The sequence below is a fragment of the Sitodiplosis mosellana genome, unplaced genomic scaffold (assembly GCF_009176505.1).
Source record: "Sitodiplosis mosellana isolate CC-2019 unplaced genomic scaffold, AAFC_SMos_1.0 Smas_scaffold_6167, whole genome shotgun sequence".
NCBI classification, from domain to species: domain Eukaryota; kingdom Metazoa; phylum Arthropoda; class Insecta; order Diptera; family Cecidomyiidae; genus Sitodiplosis; species Sitodiplosis mosellana.
The window spans coordinates 4,143,406-4,163,875 of NW_022601408.1; the positions used below are offsets into that span (position 1 = coordinate 4,143,406).

At 35.0% G+C, this 20,470-nt stretch overlaps 1 protein-coding gene across 1 annotated transcript in view; it reads left to right on the forward strand.

The window, feature by feature from the left end:
• The window catches only part of LOC129575689 (muscle segmentation homeobox), a 23,583-nt gene extending 13,166 nt beyond the window's left edge, over window positions 1-10,417 (forward strand). Inside the window, exons 2-3 of the mRNA XM_055459618.1 lie at window positions 8,578-8,657; window positions 8,813-10,417. Coding sequence (XP_055315593.1) covers window positions 8,578-8,657; window positions 8,813-9,091 — 359 coding nt within the window. The 3' untranslated portion in view covers window positions 9,092-10,417. The remainder of the gene's footprint in view (window positions 1-8,577; window positions 8,658-8,812) is intronic.
• Window positions 10,418-20,470: the final 10,053 nt, after the last annotated feature.

Here is a 20,470-nt window from a genome sequence, read left to right on the forward strand (position 1 = left end):
CTCTCTCTCTCTCTCTCTCTCTCTCTCTCTCTCTCTCTCTCTCTCTCAATTATTGAATTTTGTTTTGTCGCTGTTTCACGCTAAGCATTGCTCTCGCACCTTTTCCGATTAGTTTATCAATTCTCACAAAACACAAGAACGAAATTCCAAAACGCCATAAATTTAAAATTTAGGTAGCTGAATGTAGTTGAACAAATAGAGATTTTGTCGTTTGTCGTTCGAATAATTTAACTGGATTTTTGTTGTGTGTGTTTGTGTGTTGAAAGTTCCATCGTTCGCGCAGCATCATTGGCGGAAGCTCATAAACATAAAACACATAATCGAATGAAGAAACTACCAAATTTTATCGTCTCTATCATTTGGATCAGTTTCTTAAATTTTTATTTTATTCATTCATTCATTAATTCCAATGTTTTATTTTATACAACGTTTCTGATCTCAATATGTAAACGTTTTTTTTTTTTTTTTGGTGTCTCTCATTCGCATTGGAACTTGGCGACAAATATCGCGGACAGAAGCTAATTTTGGCTCTGCGAAGCGAGTACCAAAGAAACAAAATGTGTAACATGCGAAGAATGATAGCTTCGACCGTATCATTTTCGACGATAAGGGAAATCACATACGATCACACAGCCACAGTTGTACACAAAAGGAACACAGCAGCTGTCGAACACACCTCAAATATTTTAATCCATATATCTTAGCGCACATTTATTCGAAATGAGATTAACGTAAGAATAATTAATTTTAATTAGTCACATAAAATACGAAATAAAATAAATCAAATACATAAGGAAACTGATATTGTATTATATTGAGCTGTGTTGTGTTGTATGAAAATGTGTGTTATAAAATCTAATTGCGCCATTTCACATTTGCACGAAAGAACTATGCGCGGCATACAGAAATTAACAATATCATCGTACCGTACCGTTTGGTGTATCTAAAAGGCGATAAAATTAAATGTTGACAAATTTATTGAGCTGAACAGTTTCATTCACAAAAACTTGAAATCGGCTAAAGATATCATCAGACGGAAAAAAATCGTTTGAATGAAAACACATAGGTCTGCCAAATTGAAATACTTTCCCATACGTTGGGCTTAATTCCGAAATTTATTTATCACGACGCGATTTGAGGCGTAATTCCATTTAATCTATTTCATCTCCCATTTGAGCATTGAACCATTCAATCGACGGAATAATATTTTTGTTTCCTTTTTCATTTGTATACACTATACATACTTTGAATAACAAAATTTGAAATAATTGCTAATTTTTTTAAACATGTTTTTTTCTTAAATATCTGCGCGAGTCTTGTGTACAAATTGAATGCGCAAAATTGACATTTTACGAGTAAAGCTACACTTGTAAACTTGTTTGTATATTGATAAATACATAAGATGATGCGAATTCCGATTTTGCTTGGAATTTGAAAATCATGCTTGCAAGCAGGGAGTACCGGGGAACTATGTATAACAAGAGGTCTGCGGAGAGATGTTTGATGGTTTTTGATTTGCATGTCGTGGCATAAGTATATAATAAGGACATTGACTAATAACATTTAAAATGACATTCATTTGCACAAAACGATGATAGTTCTGATGTATTATGGTCTCTTTGTCTCTCCAATCTGATCCGTTCCGATCCGTTCCGTTGAGTTCAAATTTTGCACAATGTACATGATACGTATTCTATACAGATTTTTTTGGTTACATTAAAAAATGGCTTGAATGCGGCGGTTTTCGTTATGCTTGCTACATGAAAATCACATTCAATTGATTCACTTAAAATGTCGGACGATGGTCAGACAAAAGCCGGGTAATTTTTATCGCGTTTCGCTTTATTGTGCGCTACTGTTGCCTGTTTTACATGTTGTTGCAAAGGTATGCATTCGCTGTTTGATATACAGAATAATCACAATAAAACAATCATCGTTGAGCGCGATACAAAAAAAAAGAAGAAAAGAAACGACCGAGCAACCCCAGCCAACCAATAACAGATACGTAATGAACATAATCAGCACAGCGAAAAAAACGGAGCACACAAATGCAACCAGCTATATGCATATGAAAATATTTCACAAATGTTTTTATATGCATAGCCGTCTTGGATCGGTCTCGCCTGTTTGTCACAATAAGAATCCCGTGTGTGTATGTGTGTATGACTACCTCAAATGGGCTTGTGAGACAGAATCAATAGACTTAGGCAATAAAGATAAAACTCAAAACGCAGCAAGACAAACGAGCATTAAACAAAACAATCAACACTTTAGTTAAAAACTACAACATTACAAATATAAGGTGTAAATATTTTATTGAGTTTATATAAAATATGCGCGTGCGCCCGTGTTCGCACAGCACCAACCATAACCATGCACACAATTTTGCATATGGTGAACATGATAACAACATGCGCGAATTTTGCGACGGTCATCCAAGTAAAACAAACACATACACGCGATCTCGCACTCGCGCTCGCGCTCGAGCCCTCTTTATCGTTTTGTTTATCTCTTTTGCTCCAGTCGAATGCAGGATATGCGATAAATATGAAACGTAACTAAGACACAAAAGCATTCGAATAACAACGAAACGCTCGATCAATTGAATTGCGAGAGTTGTAAAGTACTTTACGAATCGTTTCGGAAACTGCAAATAGATGCATGTGCAAACGCGTGCAGAACGCGCGACGCGCAACGTAAAACCACAGACAAGAAATTGCAAGCCATCCAGCATCAAAGATATAAGCAAATATTAAGCGATACCTTGAATTAGTCTTTTTCATCTCATTAAACATTGTGTAGCTTTTGTATTTATATTTTTTTTTTCTTATTTTCTTCATTCCTTTTTTCTTCACCTCTGTCGACTGTCTTGTTGGCTACTCTGCTGTCCTTCGTTTTCATTCACGTTTGTCTGCTATTGTGCATAAGCGCTTGATCCATTCTTGTTACAAGGCAATTTTATTGCATTTTGCCTAACTATTATTATTATAATGCTTTGAAGTTCAAACATAATGCGCTTTATAAGCAACAACTGTCTGCCAACCGAACGAAAATTAAAACGTTATATGCTTTCGATTTTGTCGTCGTAGTCGTTTATTTCGCAATTCACAATTCGTTTTTGCTTCATATGTAGTTGCCATTGCCACTGCAACTTTTGCTGGTTTTCCCCCCCCCCCCCCCCTCTCTCATTCAGCGCACATTTTATTTGCACTAACGACACCACACATCATTATCACCCAGCCGACAACGATTAATAATTAACGATCACAGTGCTCACCAGCAGCTCGCTCTCACAGTGTTATCAGTAATCTCGTACACGACTTGACTCGATCGTTTTAATGCGCGCATTTCAATTGAATGTAATTTGATAGTTGCGCACCATTTTAAATAGGATTGTGGATTTAAGGACCGCGATAACGAAATAACTATAAAGTTTAAGCGGAACGGTTCAAATAGTACCGAATTCTCATTCCTTTGTAAATTGATTTGTTCCATTTAGTTTGGGTGGAAATTCGAAAATGAGTTTAGTTTTTTTCTCCTTCTCTTTCTCTCCTTTTTGTATTCGTTACATCAAAAACGATGAGTGTTTGAATTAGAGGGAACGAGTAAAACGCATTTGTTGCGCTAATTAAATAATGGAATAGACAAAAGTGAAGTTGCGTCCATGCAAATGTGTACATTTGTCTGCGCCACATATGGAGCGATATGTGAAAATGAAGCGAAAATGTGTGTATGTGAGCAAACACACAAATTCATTCTTGGAAAGTGGCACGTTGCCGCCGGTTGACGTCTCTTTATGTGTATTGAGGAAATAAAATACGCAATAATTCCGAGAAATTGCATCCGAGCAAATCAAAAATTATGGTATGACATGGAGTATTCGCTGCAAGTGTTGTTTGTTTGATGATGTTACGAGAGCAATACATCGAGTCACATTCCAATCGCTGCGACTCTCTTTCCGCATATACGAAACGAAATTGAAAAAGACAACAACAACTAACATGCGCACACATCAGTTTTGAAAATTCGTTTCACTTATCACACGCATGTCACCAAATCACTCACACATTCCATGTAGAGTCATTTATACAAACACGAAATAGTCTAAAACTACAGAAGAATCGGCAGCCGCGGCCATGTGTGTGTTGATTGTTGCTAGCTAGTTTACTGTTCCCATAAATCTATGTATCTATTGATGTGCTATGAGTGACAACTATTAGGTCGAAACGTCCAATTGGTCGATTTCATTTTGTACACCTTTGTTAACTTCATTCATTCATCACATATAAACATACACACAATGACAAAAAAACTGAAAAGCCAGAAGAAATTCAAGCTAGAAGGGACAGCATATAGACAAAATTATGTCATTTTGGATTAATTTCACTTGATCAAAATGATTGTCAACATTTCCATTTTTGTTGCTTTCGCCTAATATTCCACGAATAAAGAAAAGATGGCATGAAGAATTTTGTCATTGGTCGACTTTAATTAATGTGAATATTTCGATTGAAGAGCGTGTTAATTTAGTGACAACCAGACAAAATCGTTAAAGATTAGAAAAGAAAGTAAACAAACGGATAGGAGCGTTTAATATTCTGAGAAATTTAACCGAGAAATGATCGAACACTTGTCTCCCATAAAAAATATAGCAATGCAATAGTCGAAATTAAAGAACAAAAAAAAAAAAAATCAATTTCATTCGTTGGATTTTGTTAATGGAAATAAATTTGAGTGTCAGTGCAATAGACTCGAATGGATAGTACAAAGTAAGCCCCTAGTGTTCGTGAAGTGAAAATGAAAAAAAAAACCTAGCGCTTACCATTGCATGTGTGGCGATTATATCGACAAAAAGTTGCATATGCGGCAAAATAAATAATTAATTGCAACGGATAAAAAAATGCTCTCACACAAGTGACTGTGAAAAAGCATCGTGCCCGCGCGCACGATATGGAACACGCAGAGAAAGTACAATACAACAAAAAGAACAGAACAGGAAAGCTAGACTGCAGAGCTTCGCTTCATTCCACTCTGCTTTCTGGAGACAAGGTCACTTTCTTCGTATACAAATACATGGGTAAGATTTGACGTGAGACGCCAAGACGCCAAGACGCCTCTACGCGTGAAATGCTCGAAGCTGTCATAGTACACATATTGAACACAAACATTGTCGTTTACACAATCGCACTCACACAAATGAACGCATCGATAGTGCCCGCTCAATATATGTACGATGACTGTTTTGAATGTCCGTCGCCTAGAGGGCTGCGTATCGTTTTTCTTCGTCTATTAAGCGATCTTGCTGGAGAATTGAATTAATTAATTTTACTTTGTTGTTTTACAACAAACTTTTTTTTATACGGTGTCCGACACCATTGCTTTAAACCAATGCCTGCTAGCCGGACGCCTAATTTGTTGACACTTGACACCAGTCTTTGATCTTCAGAGAGGAAAAACGAGACCAATAGCCTTACATTTCATGTAGTGCTAAAAACATAATACCAATAAACATAATTGCTAAATTATATTATGAATGGGCATTTTTTGTATTTATTTTTTCAAATTAATTTGCTATCGTTGTCTCACGACGCGTAAGAGCAGAGAAAATGAGCAATGCCGTGATTTATTGGCTAACGAATGTTTTTCTTCTCGCCTAAACTCAAGCACGGTGCGTGTTGTTGTTTTTTATTTTCTTATGAGAAATATAAAGAATTATTTCTCTTGGATTTCTAGCATTTAGAATCCGCTGGCTACGTAGCGCTGCTGTTGAACAGTTGCTGTCAACAGTGGCTGTTAGTTACTTTCCTGTGCATGCGACACACTGTAGGCCCCATTCGTATAACGTGTGTACAGAGCGATTTTAGAACCGTATTTTTATTCATCAGAATTAATCCACCTTTCCATTGTAGCAGAAAGTTTTATGAAATTTCGATCAACGCAACATTAAATTTGTTTCTTTTGTTTTTATACTATTTTTTTGTCACTTAACTCTTTATTAACGGTGACGATGACGACAGTGGCAGCGACGGCAGCGGTGGCGAATGAAAAAAAAAAAAACATTTTAGTATATTAATTGTTTAGTTCATTCGTTCGTTCTTTCATTTGTTTATTTATTTGTAGCGTGTCATTGCCGAAGTATCGTATAAATAGAGACCGTTTATTTTTGCATAGCATAATATGATTATTATATAAAGATATGCGTAATAAGTAATAGCAATAACTGGTCATATGTTAAAATAGCGACTCCAATTGCAATGCCACATAAACTTATTTAAGCGAAGCATACAAATAGACTCAAATTGATTCCATTTGTGTGATAAGGAGTTAAAATAATGGAACTAATAAGCATAATGAACTAACAGCCAAGGGCCATGCATATTCATTATTTATTTTCGTTGGACAAATGTGACGAGAAAAAAAAAATTGTTCATTGTTGCATGTTAGCGCTTCCATCATTCAGTGTTCATTTCATGCGATGGACGTTTGATGATGTTGTGGATGTCGGAGGTGTTTTTGTAAATGCATTTGACGAAGACACCAAATTTAATGTGATTTTAATAAATAGAAGTAAATTAGGCTAATAAATGGAGCTCACATAGCCGAAAATTGACTCCCTCATTCCATTTAACGATAACTAAGCCAAATGGTCGACAAAGCGAGAGAGAAAGAAAAAAATAAAACGACAAAGGCTCAACAATGCCAAACCGTTAATCGGTAGTTGGGTCGCAAGTGCGTACAAGTGAGTGACAGAGATACAAAAATGTCGTTAAATGAATCATTTCCACTTATTCGTTTTTTCTTTTCGTTTTCGAGGGATTTTTTTTTGTTGTTGCCTTGTTTGTTTTTGTCATCTTCACATTTTTTTTTCGCTCTCTCGCTCGCTTGGTATTCGATTGACTGAGCCACTAAGCATTACTAGCATTGCTAGCATGCATTGCAACTCGACGAGATGCATTGAATTTGAAGGTCTTTAAAGTGAAATGAATGAATTATATACAACAAGCAAAATACGATGCAACGAAATGGACGGTTAAGAGCACAAACAGCAATCGAAAGTGAGATGGAGCTTTGTTTTTATTTTGTACATTTTCAGTTTAACATTCATCAAACTCACTGACAAATACAAAACACTGCGTGTAAGACATTCGATCCGAGTGGAATGCCGAGATTTTTCGCTTTTACGGTTCGTCGTTTGTACTTCAGTAAATAAATTAACATCTCTATTAACATGCATTTCAGTTGTTAATGTGACAACCGTTTGTTTTGCCCTGCATCGCTTGTTGTTTCGCTATTTAACCGTATATATATGTATACGCACCAGATTGACGATTTATGCATTAGTTGCGTCGTTGTGTAAAAGGTTTTCCGTATTATAACGAAGGATTGAAAACGTTTTCAACAGCAATTCTAATTAGTTTGTTGAACGTGTGATTGCGTAAAAGGGATAATTTCGATGTATGTGCCAGCTCTGATTCGTGCATATCGAAGCACTTTATGACAGAATGAAAATAAAAAAACAGAAAAAAATAGGAAAAAATAGAAAGACAAACCGTTCCATTGCAAGCAGATAAAATATGTTCTCTTTTGGAAAATTAATGTAGACAAGACCGATGCAAAGTGTTTGATTAACATCTTTCTTATCGAAATCTGTTCCACCTTTTCACTTTGTATCCAATATATTGGAGTTATTCGTACCTACAAAAATAAAACAATGCAACTGCAAATCGGGGTAAATAGGTACTTTCATACACATACCACATACATTCACAACCGGCGCGGCACATACAGCAAAAGCGACGGCAAATTTATACTTTTTAATTACCATTTTATGTAAATAAAATCGGATTCGGACAAATAAATCAACGAAAAAATCACTTTTCCGACGATGAGACAGAAACGAATAACGTAACATGGAAAAAGTAGAGCTCGAAATGAAAAAGGTCCAACTAAGCCAGCGAATAGAGAGAGACAGAGAGAGAAAGAAAGAGCGATTGATTTATTGCTACTGAGAATTGTACTAAATCAATGTAAGGAATTTTATGGGCTTGAATGAAGTACAATTTTTGTGAGTCGGCCCGAATGGAGTAGATGAGTGCATGTGTATATAAAACAGCATTAAGCGAACGACTCAAAACTATTTACGTTGTCGGCAAATTTCCTATAGCCGGCCTCGCCGAGATCAGACAGAGGAACAAAAACTGTTGAAAAAATCCAATGGAAAATAGAAGAAAGAAAGAAGAGAGAGAGAGGAGGGGGGGGGGAGGGGTGAGAGGGAAAGAAAGAGAGAAAAAGAAACGGAAAACACAACAGCACCGAAAGCAAATCTTAATTCTTGCCCATGTATGAAACTTTTGTCGGTATTTTATTTATTCCCGCAGCATAATTGATATGCCGTCGTTTTTGCATGTCTGCATACAATTTACGTTTTCGAGCAAAATCATGGCGATGAAAAAACACAACAACACCGGCGCAGTTGTGGAAGAACACCGACAAATCGCATTATAATAAGACAAACACTTCCCATGATGGTACCAATAACTATTTCATTTAATTATAGTTTTTTTTTATCCATTCTAGATGGTAGTGAAGTACCTCGGATCAAATGCAACCTACGGAAACATAAGCCAAACCGAAAGCCACGAACACCATTTACAACGGTAATTAAACATGCTCATTTAGCCAGTAGTTTTGCATTAGATTTTTTTTTCCCCATAAGTGTCAGCCGATTGTTTTCAAACTTGTCAATCGCTAATCATTTATTGTTTTCTTTTTATTTGGTTTATTCAATATGTTGAATTTATTTAAAATGCAGGCCCAATTACTATCGTTGGAAAAGAAGTTTCGTGAAAAACAATACTTAAGTATTGCTGAACGTGCTGAGTTCTCATCGTCGCTGAGATTGACTGAAACGCAAGTGAAAATCTGGTTTCAGAATCGTCGAGCCAAAGCGAAGCGTTTGCAAGAGGCTGAAATTGAAAAAATTCGCATGGCACAAATGGGCCGTACAACAGGCACAGCCATTTACATGAACATGGGCAACATTGGCTACTTCGCACCACCAGGCATCATCGGCAACGGAATGCATCTGTAGTGTAGAAATAATCTGACAAATTAATTTATCAGCAAGACGACCGCGTGGCAATTTGCATTCGCTAATTTAATACACTTTTTGACTGATTAAGTTTGAGCACATAATATGCGCCATAACCGTAAATTAAGCGAGAGAGCAATCAACATTTAGCACTTCGAGCATTACATGAAATGGAAATGCATACACATCTTCATACAGAAAGCCACCCGGCCCAACGCACTGAGCAAATTCGAATATGTCGCGCTCGGCACAGGTTTCCCCCAAAAAAAAAAAAAAATCGGCCAGCTAAAAATTGTTTTGCACTAATTTATTTTCACAAAACCAACAAAACATAAACAAAAAATCACATAAACACACATCAATACATGAAGTTAGATTAATGTCATTTTAGTGAACTTACATACATTTCATAAAGACTTCATTCATATGTAAGCCTGTAAATAGTAGTTTTAAATGAGAAAATAAAAGAAAAAATCGATAACTTCACTCAAGCACATTTAGTAATATGATTAAATTATGTAGAGCAAAAATCGAGAGGAAAAATATGATGAAAACAAAGAACAAATGAAAATGTAAATAGAATCAAAATCCAAAGGTATTTCGTTTCTCATTCTCACTTTTCTATTATTTGGTTTTTATTTTATCCTAAAAAGCCTACCGTATCCCCTACTAATAGTAAATATTTTGACTGCAAAATGCACATCACTTAATCTCTATTTTTTCGTTCAATTTAAAATTTGAGCTTAATTTTTGTGAACTACAGACACTGACTATATACAAAGAAACAAACGCATTGATATCGATACACAATATATTTTCTATTGTCCTCACTCATTCATACATCATCTCAATAAATAATAATAATAATGATAATAATAATAATAATAATAATAATGATAAATAATAAATAATTTTATCAGGAGAGATAGAGAGTGTATCATTTATCTCAAAATGCACGCAATGTGATTTTATTTTGTGTTTAGAATTTTCATGTCATTAGTTATCGAATATAAAAGAGAAAACAACAAACATACAACAAAATAATGTGTAAAAAAGAACAAATCGGAAAAGGAATAAGAATTCTATAACCTAAATACATATTAGTCTTATAAGAAATAATTATAATAGAATGTCACATAGAAATGAGAAACAAACCAGATTTAAAAAATAAAATATATCAAAAAAATATAAATGCATATTAAATCTTGGATAAGATAATCAGTAGCTATTGTTTAGGTTATTGAGATAATGGAAAACAAGAGAACAAAAAAAAAAAAAAAAAAGAATATATATGTATAAAGACATTAAATAAACTGTAAGAAACTGAAAGTCTTCAAACTACACAAACATCACGTTGTTTCATTTAGCTTTGGTTGCATTGCGATTATTATTTCATCATTTTAATAATGGATTTACACTAAAATACTGGGAAAACTGGGAAAGTATTTATATTTTCAAAAGTCAGTCTACAATTGACACCTTGAAAAGGGCATTGAGAGCGTCTTTATGTATTGAACAGTACGATTATCCGATTACAAATTTCGTTTTTGTAAGTTGGTATTCGATGCGTAAGTATATTTTTTTTTCTATTATTGAAATATTTTTGCAAATGTTCTCTTCGTTTAAGCTAGTTAAAACACATGTCAGTATTGGAATTTCTCGTGTTCACCAAGGAAACGGGTTTTTATGAGATTAACTCTATGAATCTGCACCGAAAAATTCACCTGAAAATCGAATTAACATGCAGTGATTCCCTATTCATGGCCGTCGCCATACAACAAACACTGAACATTAAATCTCTGCACTCCTCTTTGCGCATTTTCAATTATTTTCAATTGTAACTTAATCCAATTGCCTACATAAACAATCAATACGATAACAATGTTTTTGTGTGATGGTTTTATTTTGGAAAGTTCTTTACCGCCCATCACTAATCCCATTGGCAACATTAAAGAGGCCAGTGTTTCTCTTCTCGGGCGCATTCACAATAGAGAAGAAACATTGCAAACAAATTTTGATGATGATAAATTGTGCTACGAGAATTATTTTGAAGCATGGAATATTTTTGGCAAACATTTAGATTATCTTCGAAGCTGAAATGAAGTCAAAAAATCGTTTTGAAATGAACTTATAAATTTTGTTAGACGTTGAAGTAATCACTTAATCGGATAATGCATGTTGTTTGTTTGGATATGTGTGCAAAGAGTACATCGTACTGTATTGAAAAACATTAACAGTCTAACAATGAACACATGAGCGATGCAGTGAAAACTCTCATTTTCCCTGCGTGTGTGTGGTTCGGTCTCTTTCTCTCTTCAAAACCGTTGCAACAAATCTATGTTCACAAATCTGACTCAGTATTCAATTGACATTTTTGAATATACTCTTGAGTGGATTAACCTATACAAAGCCAATAAATAGATTTACTTCCCACCTCACCATTACAATGGAAAGCACATTAACTACACAATGCGAGAAAACCAAAAAAAAAAAAAGAACAATTTTCATTTTGTCTCTTTTTTCTCAGTCTCGCACGCTGATTTTGTCATTCTTGAAGATGCAATTGATCATATTTTACAGTGTGCACCGTATGCCACATGAATACAGATATATATATATATATACATATATGTATATAGGTTTTAACTTCTGCTTTGATTTCACTAACTTTTCAAATTATGTCCTTTTTTCTCGATTTTTTGCCATTGAATTAGGCTTAAATTTCAATTCACGGGGGTGGCTCAAGAAGTATAACACTGAAAGTAAAATTATAAAGAGAGCAGACACAAAGTTTCGTATGGGACACGAAAGAAATCAAAGTGTCATTGGAAAAAGGGAAACAATGGAACAGCACAAAAACACAGAACAATTGGCAACAACATCTTTTTATATTTTGAAGCGTTTTTCTCAACAAGTATACTATAGAAAGAATAAAGAACAAAAGGTAAAGCAAAGTGAAAAAATTAAGAGAAAATGTTGTCTACAGCATGAATGTGTATGATGTCGCCAAGTGCCTACAAATCAAAACAAAAATAAAAACAAAGCCAAATCAAAAGTTGAAAAAAGAAACGTTAAGCAGAAATAGAATTCGATTGCACAAAGCAAAGAGTAAATTGACATGTGTCAAAAATTATAATTGCACGTATAATTTCTTCAAAGAGACCAAAAGGGGAAGAAATACAGCAGAAAAAAAACCACACCGAGAAATAATTATGATTGACAGATTACCATCGAAGACAGTTGTCAATGAGTACCTAGAAAGGTTGAACAAAGCTTGTAACGAGAAAGGTTCAGCTGCTTCGTGCAGAGTTCGAGCGAAATAATGAAAATATCAAGAAGTTAGACATCGCGTTCATAATTGGTTTGCAAATGGGGATTTGAATTTTGTTTATTTTCAGAGATATGATGTGCTTGAGTATACTTCGCTTGCAATTAAATAGACATTTTCACAATTCCATTTCATTTTTTTCTCTTCATTTTGTTGGTGATCGATTGTGGTCCGTACATATTGATCGATATGAAAACAACATCGCCACCCGGTGTGTATTACTGAGTTTCCGAAGAAAGCAATAAATGGGAAAAATTTCAACGGAAAAATAATTTGGATACGTATTGAAATTTGCAAACACTTTCATTCCAAACAAAAAACAATATTTAATTCCATTTCAAGTCCAATCACTTCAACATACTAAATATTAATTTTGCTGTGTGCTATCCATTTATTGAAATCCCTGTGCTAATCGAGCGGTATTTGAAATATTTAAAATCGAATTGAGGCGGAAAGTTTTGTGTCGGACATAATACATATATTCACAGACGCAGCACATACATGTTCGTGTGCGTTGCATTGATTGAAATATTTAATTGTGGCCATTACCGATTGTTATATAAGCACAAAGTGAATGACATTTCTTTTTTTGCGGTTTGAAAGCCACACAGCATCAATAAACGGCGTCATTAATTATAACAACAATATCAAAAACATGACACGAATACTTCCTGCAGATCCATTAAAAATCAATTCACTAACAAATATATTACGCTTATATTCACTTACCCCGAAAAATGTTTTGTACATACATACATACATATATACGTATGAAACGAAATTGTACGGGCGAAAATCAAGAGCTTCATCGGCTGCACATTGGATCGATGGACTGAGGCTGTATGTCTACAAACCGCAGTGCTGTTAATAATGTGTATATTTATCAAATATCACATGAAAAACAATTATTAATTTAGCTTCCTCTGCCCAACTGTTTCTCTGTTTGATTTTGTTCAGCGTCGGGACGCCCCTCGAATCTTGCCTCCATCTCTTCATCATCATCGTCATCAACGCCGTACGCTTTGGCTCCTATATGAAAACGTAACCAAAAAAATATCATTTTGTGTGCTTTAACGGCGCTCGCCACACATCGATTATTTATTTACATTAGTGTCGTAATCAAGTAAGCAGACATTCACATCGGCTGCGTTTCGAATCTGCTGCCCGGCTATTTTTCACGAAAGCACACAATTTTTCTGTGTGCTCACGATGACGTTCCGTAATTTAATACGAATATGATTATGTCGAGAACAATAACAGTAATATTGATGTCGATGAAATGTTGACGGCGACACAAACAAAAGAGAGAAGAAGAAAAAAAGAAACTAAAATCGTAGAGATGTAATAATAAAAGTGGCGGGTGGGATTACGAAGAGGTATTATTAGGTTGAAATGAGACGTCCAACAGAGAGTCAGAGCCAAAGTTAGAGCCAGAACTGAAGTTCAGCTAAAATATTCAAAACACATACACACAGGAAAATTCTGTTTTTGCTTGACCTTATATCTAATGTTTTTATTTATACCATACATCTTATATGTCGCCTGGTGAATGTACCATTGATTATTATTTTCAGAATGAAAACTAGATTGATTATGTTGTTACCAATATTTGCACACGATTGGTCATTAGTCGACGATATACATACCTAGTTTATTAATAATTTTTTTTTTTTTGTGCAATTTGAATGATCACTACGAAATGGTATTATTAATTGAAGATGACAATCCGTTTGGCTGAATATCGGGTGCTGTTGCCGCGTGGTAGCTGATATGGCTATCAATCGCTTAATAAATACTGCAAATCAAGCTCTATTCGTGTAATAGCGCAGTAAGATTGTCTGAAGAATATACCGAACTGTATAATATTGTCCGCTGCATGAATTGGCTTAGTGTACAAAATTCACAACATTTCGATACAGTAATCATAATTATAAGAACATTAAACACGTTTGTCGGAGTAGCAACACTAAACGTTCACATCTTATGCTCAATAAGAATTAAATTACAATGAATTTGTAATGCCAGATGAATCTGTGCCGATGTTGTACGTGGCGCACATATGTATAGACATACACTAAAGGTACAATACGAGTCTCTTTTTTTTCCTTTGTTAACATTGTAGTCTTATAATTTAGGTTCTTTTTTAATTGTGTTCTATCTCGCTTCGCCTCACATCCAAACGTCTAGTCCTGCACAATATGTCTGCAATACATTATCTTGCTCGTAGCGCGAAAATGTTTGTGTTTGTGAGCGCAATTGTTGATATGTGTGTGTGTGTGTGTGTGTGTGTTTGTGTATGCCGGTTTTTTTTTTGTTACCCCGTTGATCACGACAATGCGATAAAATAATGTTGTTTTTAGTGTTTTTTTTGCATATTCGCATATCGTAGTAAAACACAGATGAGTCCTTTGCATTCGTTTGCTAATGATGATATTGCATTTTCATGGCGATTATTTGTATGTAATGCATCGTTTCGCATCTATATTACCGAATGTTGAATGCCCAATGCTCACACACACAAAAGTAAATTGGTAAATGTAAAGAGTCGCCGGGAAATTTGGCATTTCTATGTATATTTCTATTTAAAAAAATCTTCGACTCATTTCATATTTACCGGCGTTGACATAATTCGTCGAAAACTATTTTTCGGTTAATTAGTTCATTTTACCGTTTGAAACAATAGATGGAGTTCATTTGCGTTGGAACATTTCAAATTATTAAGTTAACGCCGGTGAATATGAAATGGCTCCGGGAAAATTTATATAGAAATATACAAAGTAATGTCAAATTTCCCGGCGACACTCCACTTTTACCAATTTGCTTTTTTGTGTGCAATGCTCGGTGAATATAATAGATATCTGCTTAAACTGTGTGCGCCTGCGCATGCATCGTTTGCTAATTTATCAGTTTGATACTGTTTCTTATGTCTCTCTGTTTCGTCGCTTGGTCGTTAGGTCGTCTTCGCCGTTGTCGTCATCCTCATCGTTCTTTCTGTTGTCTCATCGTGTGCGCGCGATCTATCGAATCTCGAGTCGAGCCGTTGAGAGAGTGTGTACAGTGTGTGTATGCAATTTTATCCTATGCATAATTTTTCACCAAGAGTTTTTGCGCACAGTTTGAACTTTCGGAAGCGCACAATTCTATTTTCTATAGTGCTAAAACATTCATGAAATTGATAATCGTGAATCTCTTTTTAATTTGCTTTCTTTGCAAGCGGGAAGCAATCGCAAACAAGAACTCGCCGTTCAAGTGAGCACTCTCATAAAAAAAAAACAACCAAGCAAAATGCAGCGATAATAAAACGATGTAAAGGAATAGATAAAATTTTAATTAAATAAAAATTTAAATGAATTTTAACTGCACATTGCTTAATTGCTATGTAAATCAAGTTTTACGTTGAGATAATAATCGAGAATTAGCTTCAATTTTTGCATGATTTCCTTGCGATGCAGCGACGATAACTCGCCAATTTTATTTTGTTTGTTTGTTCATTCATTCATTCAGTATTTTTTCTATCTTTTTCAAATAATCGACTTTCTCGAGGAGAAAGTTTCTCCTGCTAGTTTTTCGCATGTTTATTATGTAGAATTTTCCACTTTACACCTTTTCATAAAGAATTCATGAAGTTTTATGTTCGATAAAAGCGAGATAAAAAAAAAAGAAAGAAAGAAAGAAAGAAGGAAAGAGAGAGGGAGAGAGAAAACACCGAGAAAATCGCACATGTAGCGTTAATTCTCATAAATCTGGTGATATCTCTACAAAATGATGCATCAAATTGATAAATTTTTAATATTGAGACACATCATTAAATCATCGCATTAAGATTAAACGACATGAAGCCGAATCAAATTGCTGCTGCCGTTTGAAAATACAATTTTTTTTTTTTGAAGTCTGTGGGTCGAAATACATAGGTCGATGTAAAATGCATCTACATTACATATACAGTGGAAGTTTGAAGTATATTTTCGAAAATATAAAGAGACGGTCCAATAGGTTGAAGAACTTCTTTCGTTTACCAATGACAGTTTGTAATACAATAAAGAGACAATTTTTTTACAAAATTCAAAAACGAACACACAGTCTTTGTTCACATTAAATGCTTCATTTGAATAATAATGGGAATTGGATGCTCTTCTTTATCTAAACTTTGACTCATTTGTTTGTGCCCAATAATAAACTTGTAGAAAGGGCACTTCGACGGTGTGCAACGAAATGTTCAATTTTAATAGTCCTAAGCGAGTAGATAGTAGTGCACCCGTGTTGCGTATTAATAGCACGTAATTGGCTCTGGGTGGAGCTATAAATATGCTTCGAGAAGAAATATAGTGGCAATAATATGATACCAGCAGCGACAGCTACGGCGGCGGTGATGACGGCGGTAGTGGCAAGCGGTTAAATGAACTGAAGCAACTGAGAGAGTGTACATGTACATGCCGTGCTACACCATAATTAGCTAGTGCAGGGATATTACACTACACTTATATGCCCACGACTGTTCGTTTATTTGAACCGTAACGATTGCTAATTCTTATGAATACATATACTCTCTACTCAACTCACTCGTGGTACGTGCACCATCACATTGGTTCGTATGGAATAGCAAACTGCATGATACAAACAGCAAAACGGCAGCAGCCATCACCGAAAAACTTCTTTTAGCTATTGCCGACCACTGAATTTGCCGTTGTCGGTGTCGTCGTCACCGTTCTTGTTCGCTCTCATTCTCTTGTGTTCACTTTCAGAAAGCACACTTCTTTCTTCTGCTCTACCGTATTATTCGTTGTTCCTGCTGCATGTATTCTCTTCTCCGTTCAAATTGGCAGCGTAAATTTTCCTTTTAGCGTTTTCGTTCAAATGCAACGTCGGCACAGACATGGAAATCGATGAGTTTGCGTTCAACTGTACGAATGGGCGATTGTGTGAATGGCTTTGGACTGTGATTCCTCCAGTTCGTTTGTTCATTTCCATCGGGTGCATACATTTCCTCAGAAAATTATTAACATTTGTGGCTCTTATAGGCTATGCAAAGTAAGATTGTGGGTAAAGGTAGAGCAATAGTCCAATGCCTTCCATTTTCATGTGTTTACTTTGTAGACCGCAGAAAATCGTGTACAGTATATACAATAGCTGGCCAATGAATTGTTTTATTTGCCACTGGCCACAAAATGAATATGATTGGAAACACAACATGTAGCAGTCCAATGAGTACGTCGCATTTATTCGGTCTGATGGATCCATTCAATTCCAAGAGGATTATGTATTCAATGGAAGACAATACACAGTGTGTGTATTCAGAAGGGGGGAGGAGTGATATTGTGCAAATGAGATCTGTGCGCTCAAAATTCCACAAACGTTGACTAGTTATTCTGTTCTGTTCTCTTGTATTGTTGTTATTTTTTTCGTCATTGCTCTAATCAATTCGTGCAATTTGGCGTCGGTCGATTCCCCACGTTCAAATGCCAAGAAAGAAAAACGGTGAACAGAAACATGGTACAAGAAATGAAAATGCATAACAAATTCATTTCACGCCTGCGCATTTGCATTCGCGTCACAAGCCACTCACATTCATGCATATACTCCATTTTTTTTTTCTCTTCTTCCTTTGTATTTGTGCATGGGAGTTAGAGATAAATCCCTTTGCGGATATTTCGCTCCAATCGTACCCCTATTTTCTCTCTGTTTGCCTTTCATTGAGCATTGATTGTCATTGACTGAGATTCCCTTCAAGTTCACACAGAACAGAAATCTAACCCGTATCGGAGAATAAAAGTAAAAACATACTTTCGCATTGAAAGCAATTTCAATTGCTTTGTTTGTTATTATTAATATTCGATTTAAGTTATCTTGCTTTTCATAATTCTATTCTCGTTCTCAGTATTCAATAGATTTGAACGATTCAAAAGAAAACATTCTTCGACTGGTACAGTAGTAGAACTTTTTCTATTGATTCTTCTTATGATTGAAAATGGAAAAAATTCACCTGACACCATTCCTGATAGCCTGTTAAATTGTTCGTATTCCTATAGTTTTTGAGTTAAATGATTTTATCTTATTCGAAGTTTTGCTCGCATCGACCTGCAATGATTTATAAACAATAAACTGAAAAACACAATAACATACACTCAGCACTTGGACGATGGGACGGAAAAAGTTTTTTTTCTTTTTTGTTTCACAAAAATGTATTCAATAATCGGGTTATTAATTAAAGTTTTTCGTTTTGGCCCTTGTTCTTGCTCAAAAAATCAATAAATTCAGGCTCATTTTGCAGGTGATTTTTCGAATATGAGACGAAGTGTGGATTTAAAAATTTGATATAAATCGATAAGGAGAACATGTTGAATTTCCAGTCAAATTTATGACACCGTACTGTTCCGTCATAAATTGACGCGCATCTGCGAGTCATTTTTAATAAAAACATCATAGACAAGATCTATCGATGAACGCAATGGTTTGAAATTAGAAAATTTACGACTTTTTCGAATTTCGTATTTTTAGATACTTGAGAAAAATTTCCATTGGCCGCAGTTATCATCAAAGTTAATGACCTATTAAAACTTCAATAAGTCCAATAAAGTATTCAACAACGAAAAATTAATTTTTCAATATAGTATATATTTTGGAATTTATGTGTCTTGTTATCTGTTTTTTGTTTCGAAGAATTCACGACTTTTTTTTCTACCTGTTTCAGTAAAATTTTACTATTGCCAGATTAATATTGCCTGATACATCTCCTATCATTCCTATTACTTTGATATTTGTATTTCTTCGTCGATTAGTGATAAACGTGCAATTGTACTAAAAAGTAGACCAAAGCGAGTAGAAAATTTTTTAATTGACATCTTCATTTATTGCTCTGGTGGCATTATAATTCAATTATAATTAATTCATTTCGGCAAGTTCTTTATCGATGTTCAAAACTGGTACTGGGTAGCGAGCAAATGGTTTTGAGCTAATATTTCAATTTCAATTCTCACTCATTAACATGTTCCCCGATTCTTTCGGTGCTGCTATATTTTCAGCCATTATCATCGATTTCTACTTATCTCCCTTTTTCACTTTTTATTTCTTCACATTTATAGAAATGTTTTTTTTTTTCTCTTGATATAATTATGGAACGACGGCGACAACAGTAGCAGAGCTCTCATCCAATCGATTAATCTCGTGTCACAAGACATTACGTGGAACTGCGCATGTACCTTCTTGTTTTGTTCCGATGCAAAAGAACCCATTTCTATCGCCTTCAATGGAAACATTTACATCAGTTCAAAATCATAAGTGGTTTGAGCGCTTTATGATTAGAGAGAGAGAGATAGAGAAAAAGAGAGAGAGAGAGAGAGAGAGAGAGAGAGAGAGAGAGAGAAAAAAATGATTTGATAAAACGAAAATCTTATTCCAAATCTTTTACATTTATGATGTTCATAGGGATGCCAAACGACAGCAAATTGATGACATCGAATGATTTTTATGTAACTTTAAATAGGAATAAAAACCACTGGAGGACTGGACTGGAGGATATTGACCCGTAAAAACTGTATTCATTCTCATTTTTATCTTGCCACGATAGAGTGGTGAATGATTGAGCCGTTTGGATTGGCTTGATGGCAAACGCGAACCGGATTCTTGTGAATGATTGCGTGTAAATAATACAAAATATTCATCGCTTCTTGAATTCGGAAGCCGACACGCACATACACACACACAGACACAATCTTGAAACATTGAAATCGTTAATTTTGAATTTTCAATTCATTTGTTTGTAGATATATTTCCACACCAGCTAAAACACGCGGAGAAGTGTCATTAATGCGATGCACATTGCTGTCACAGCAAATAATGACCGATCTATTCAAATCCAATCGATAAAAATTGATTGGTCATTCTACGTGAACTGCTGTGAAGAAAGCAGAACAAAAGAAAGTCCAAATACCTTTGAAATTAATCGAATTTTCTATGTTTGGAAGTGATTTCGTTTTACGAAAAGCATTCAATGAAGAAAAAAAAATCGATAATGGTGCAAGTCTACGTTGGGATGAAAGCAAAGAACAATTAAC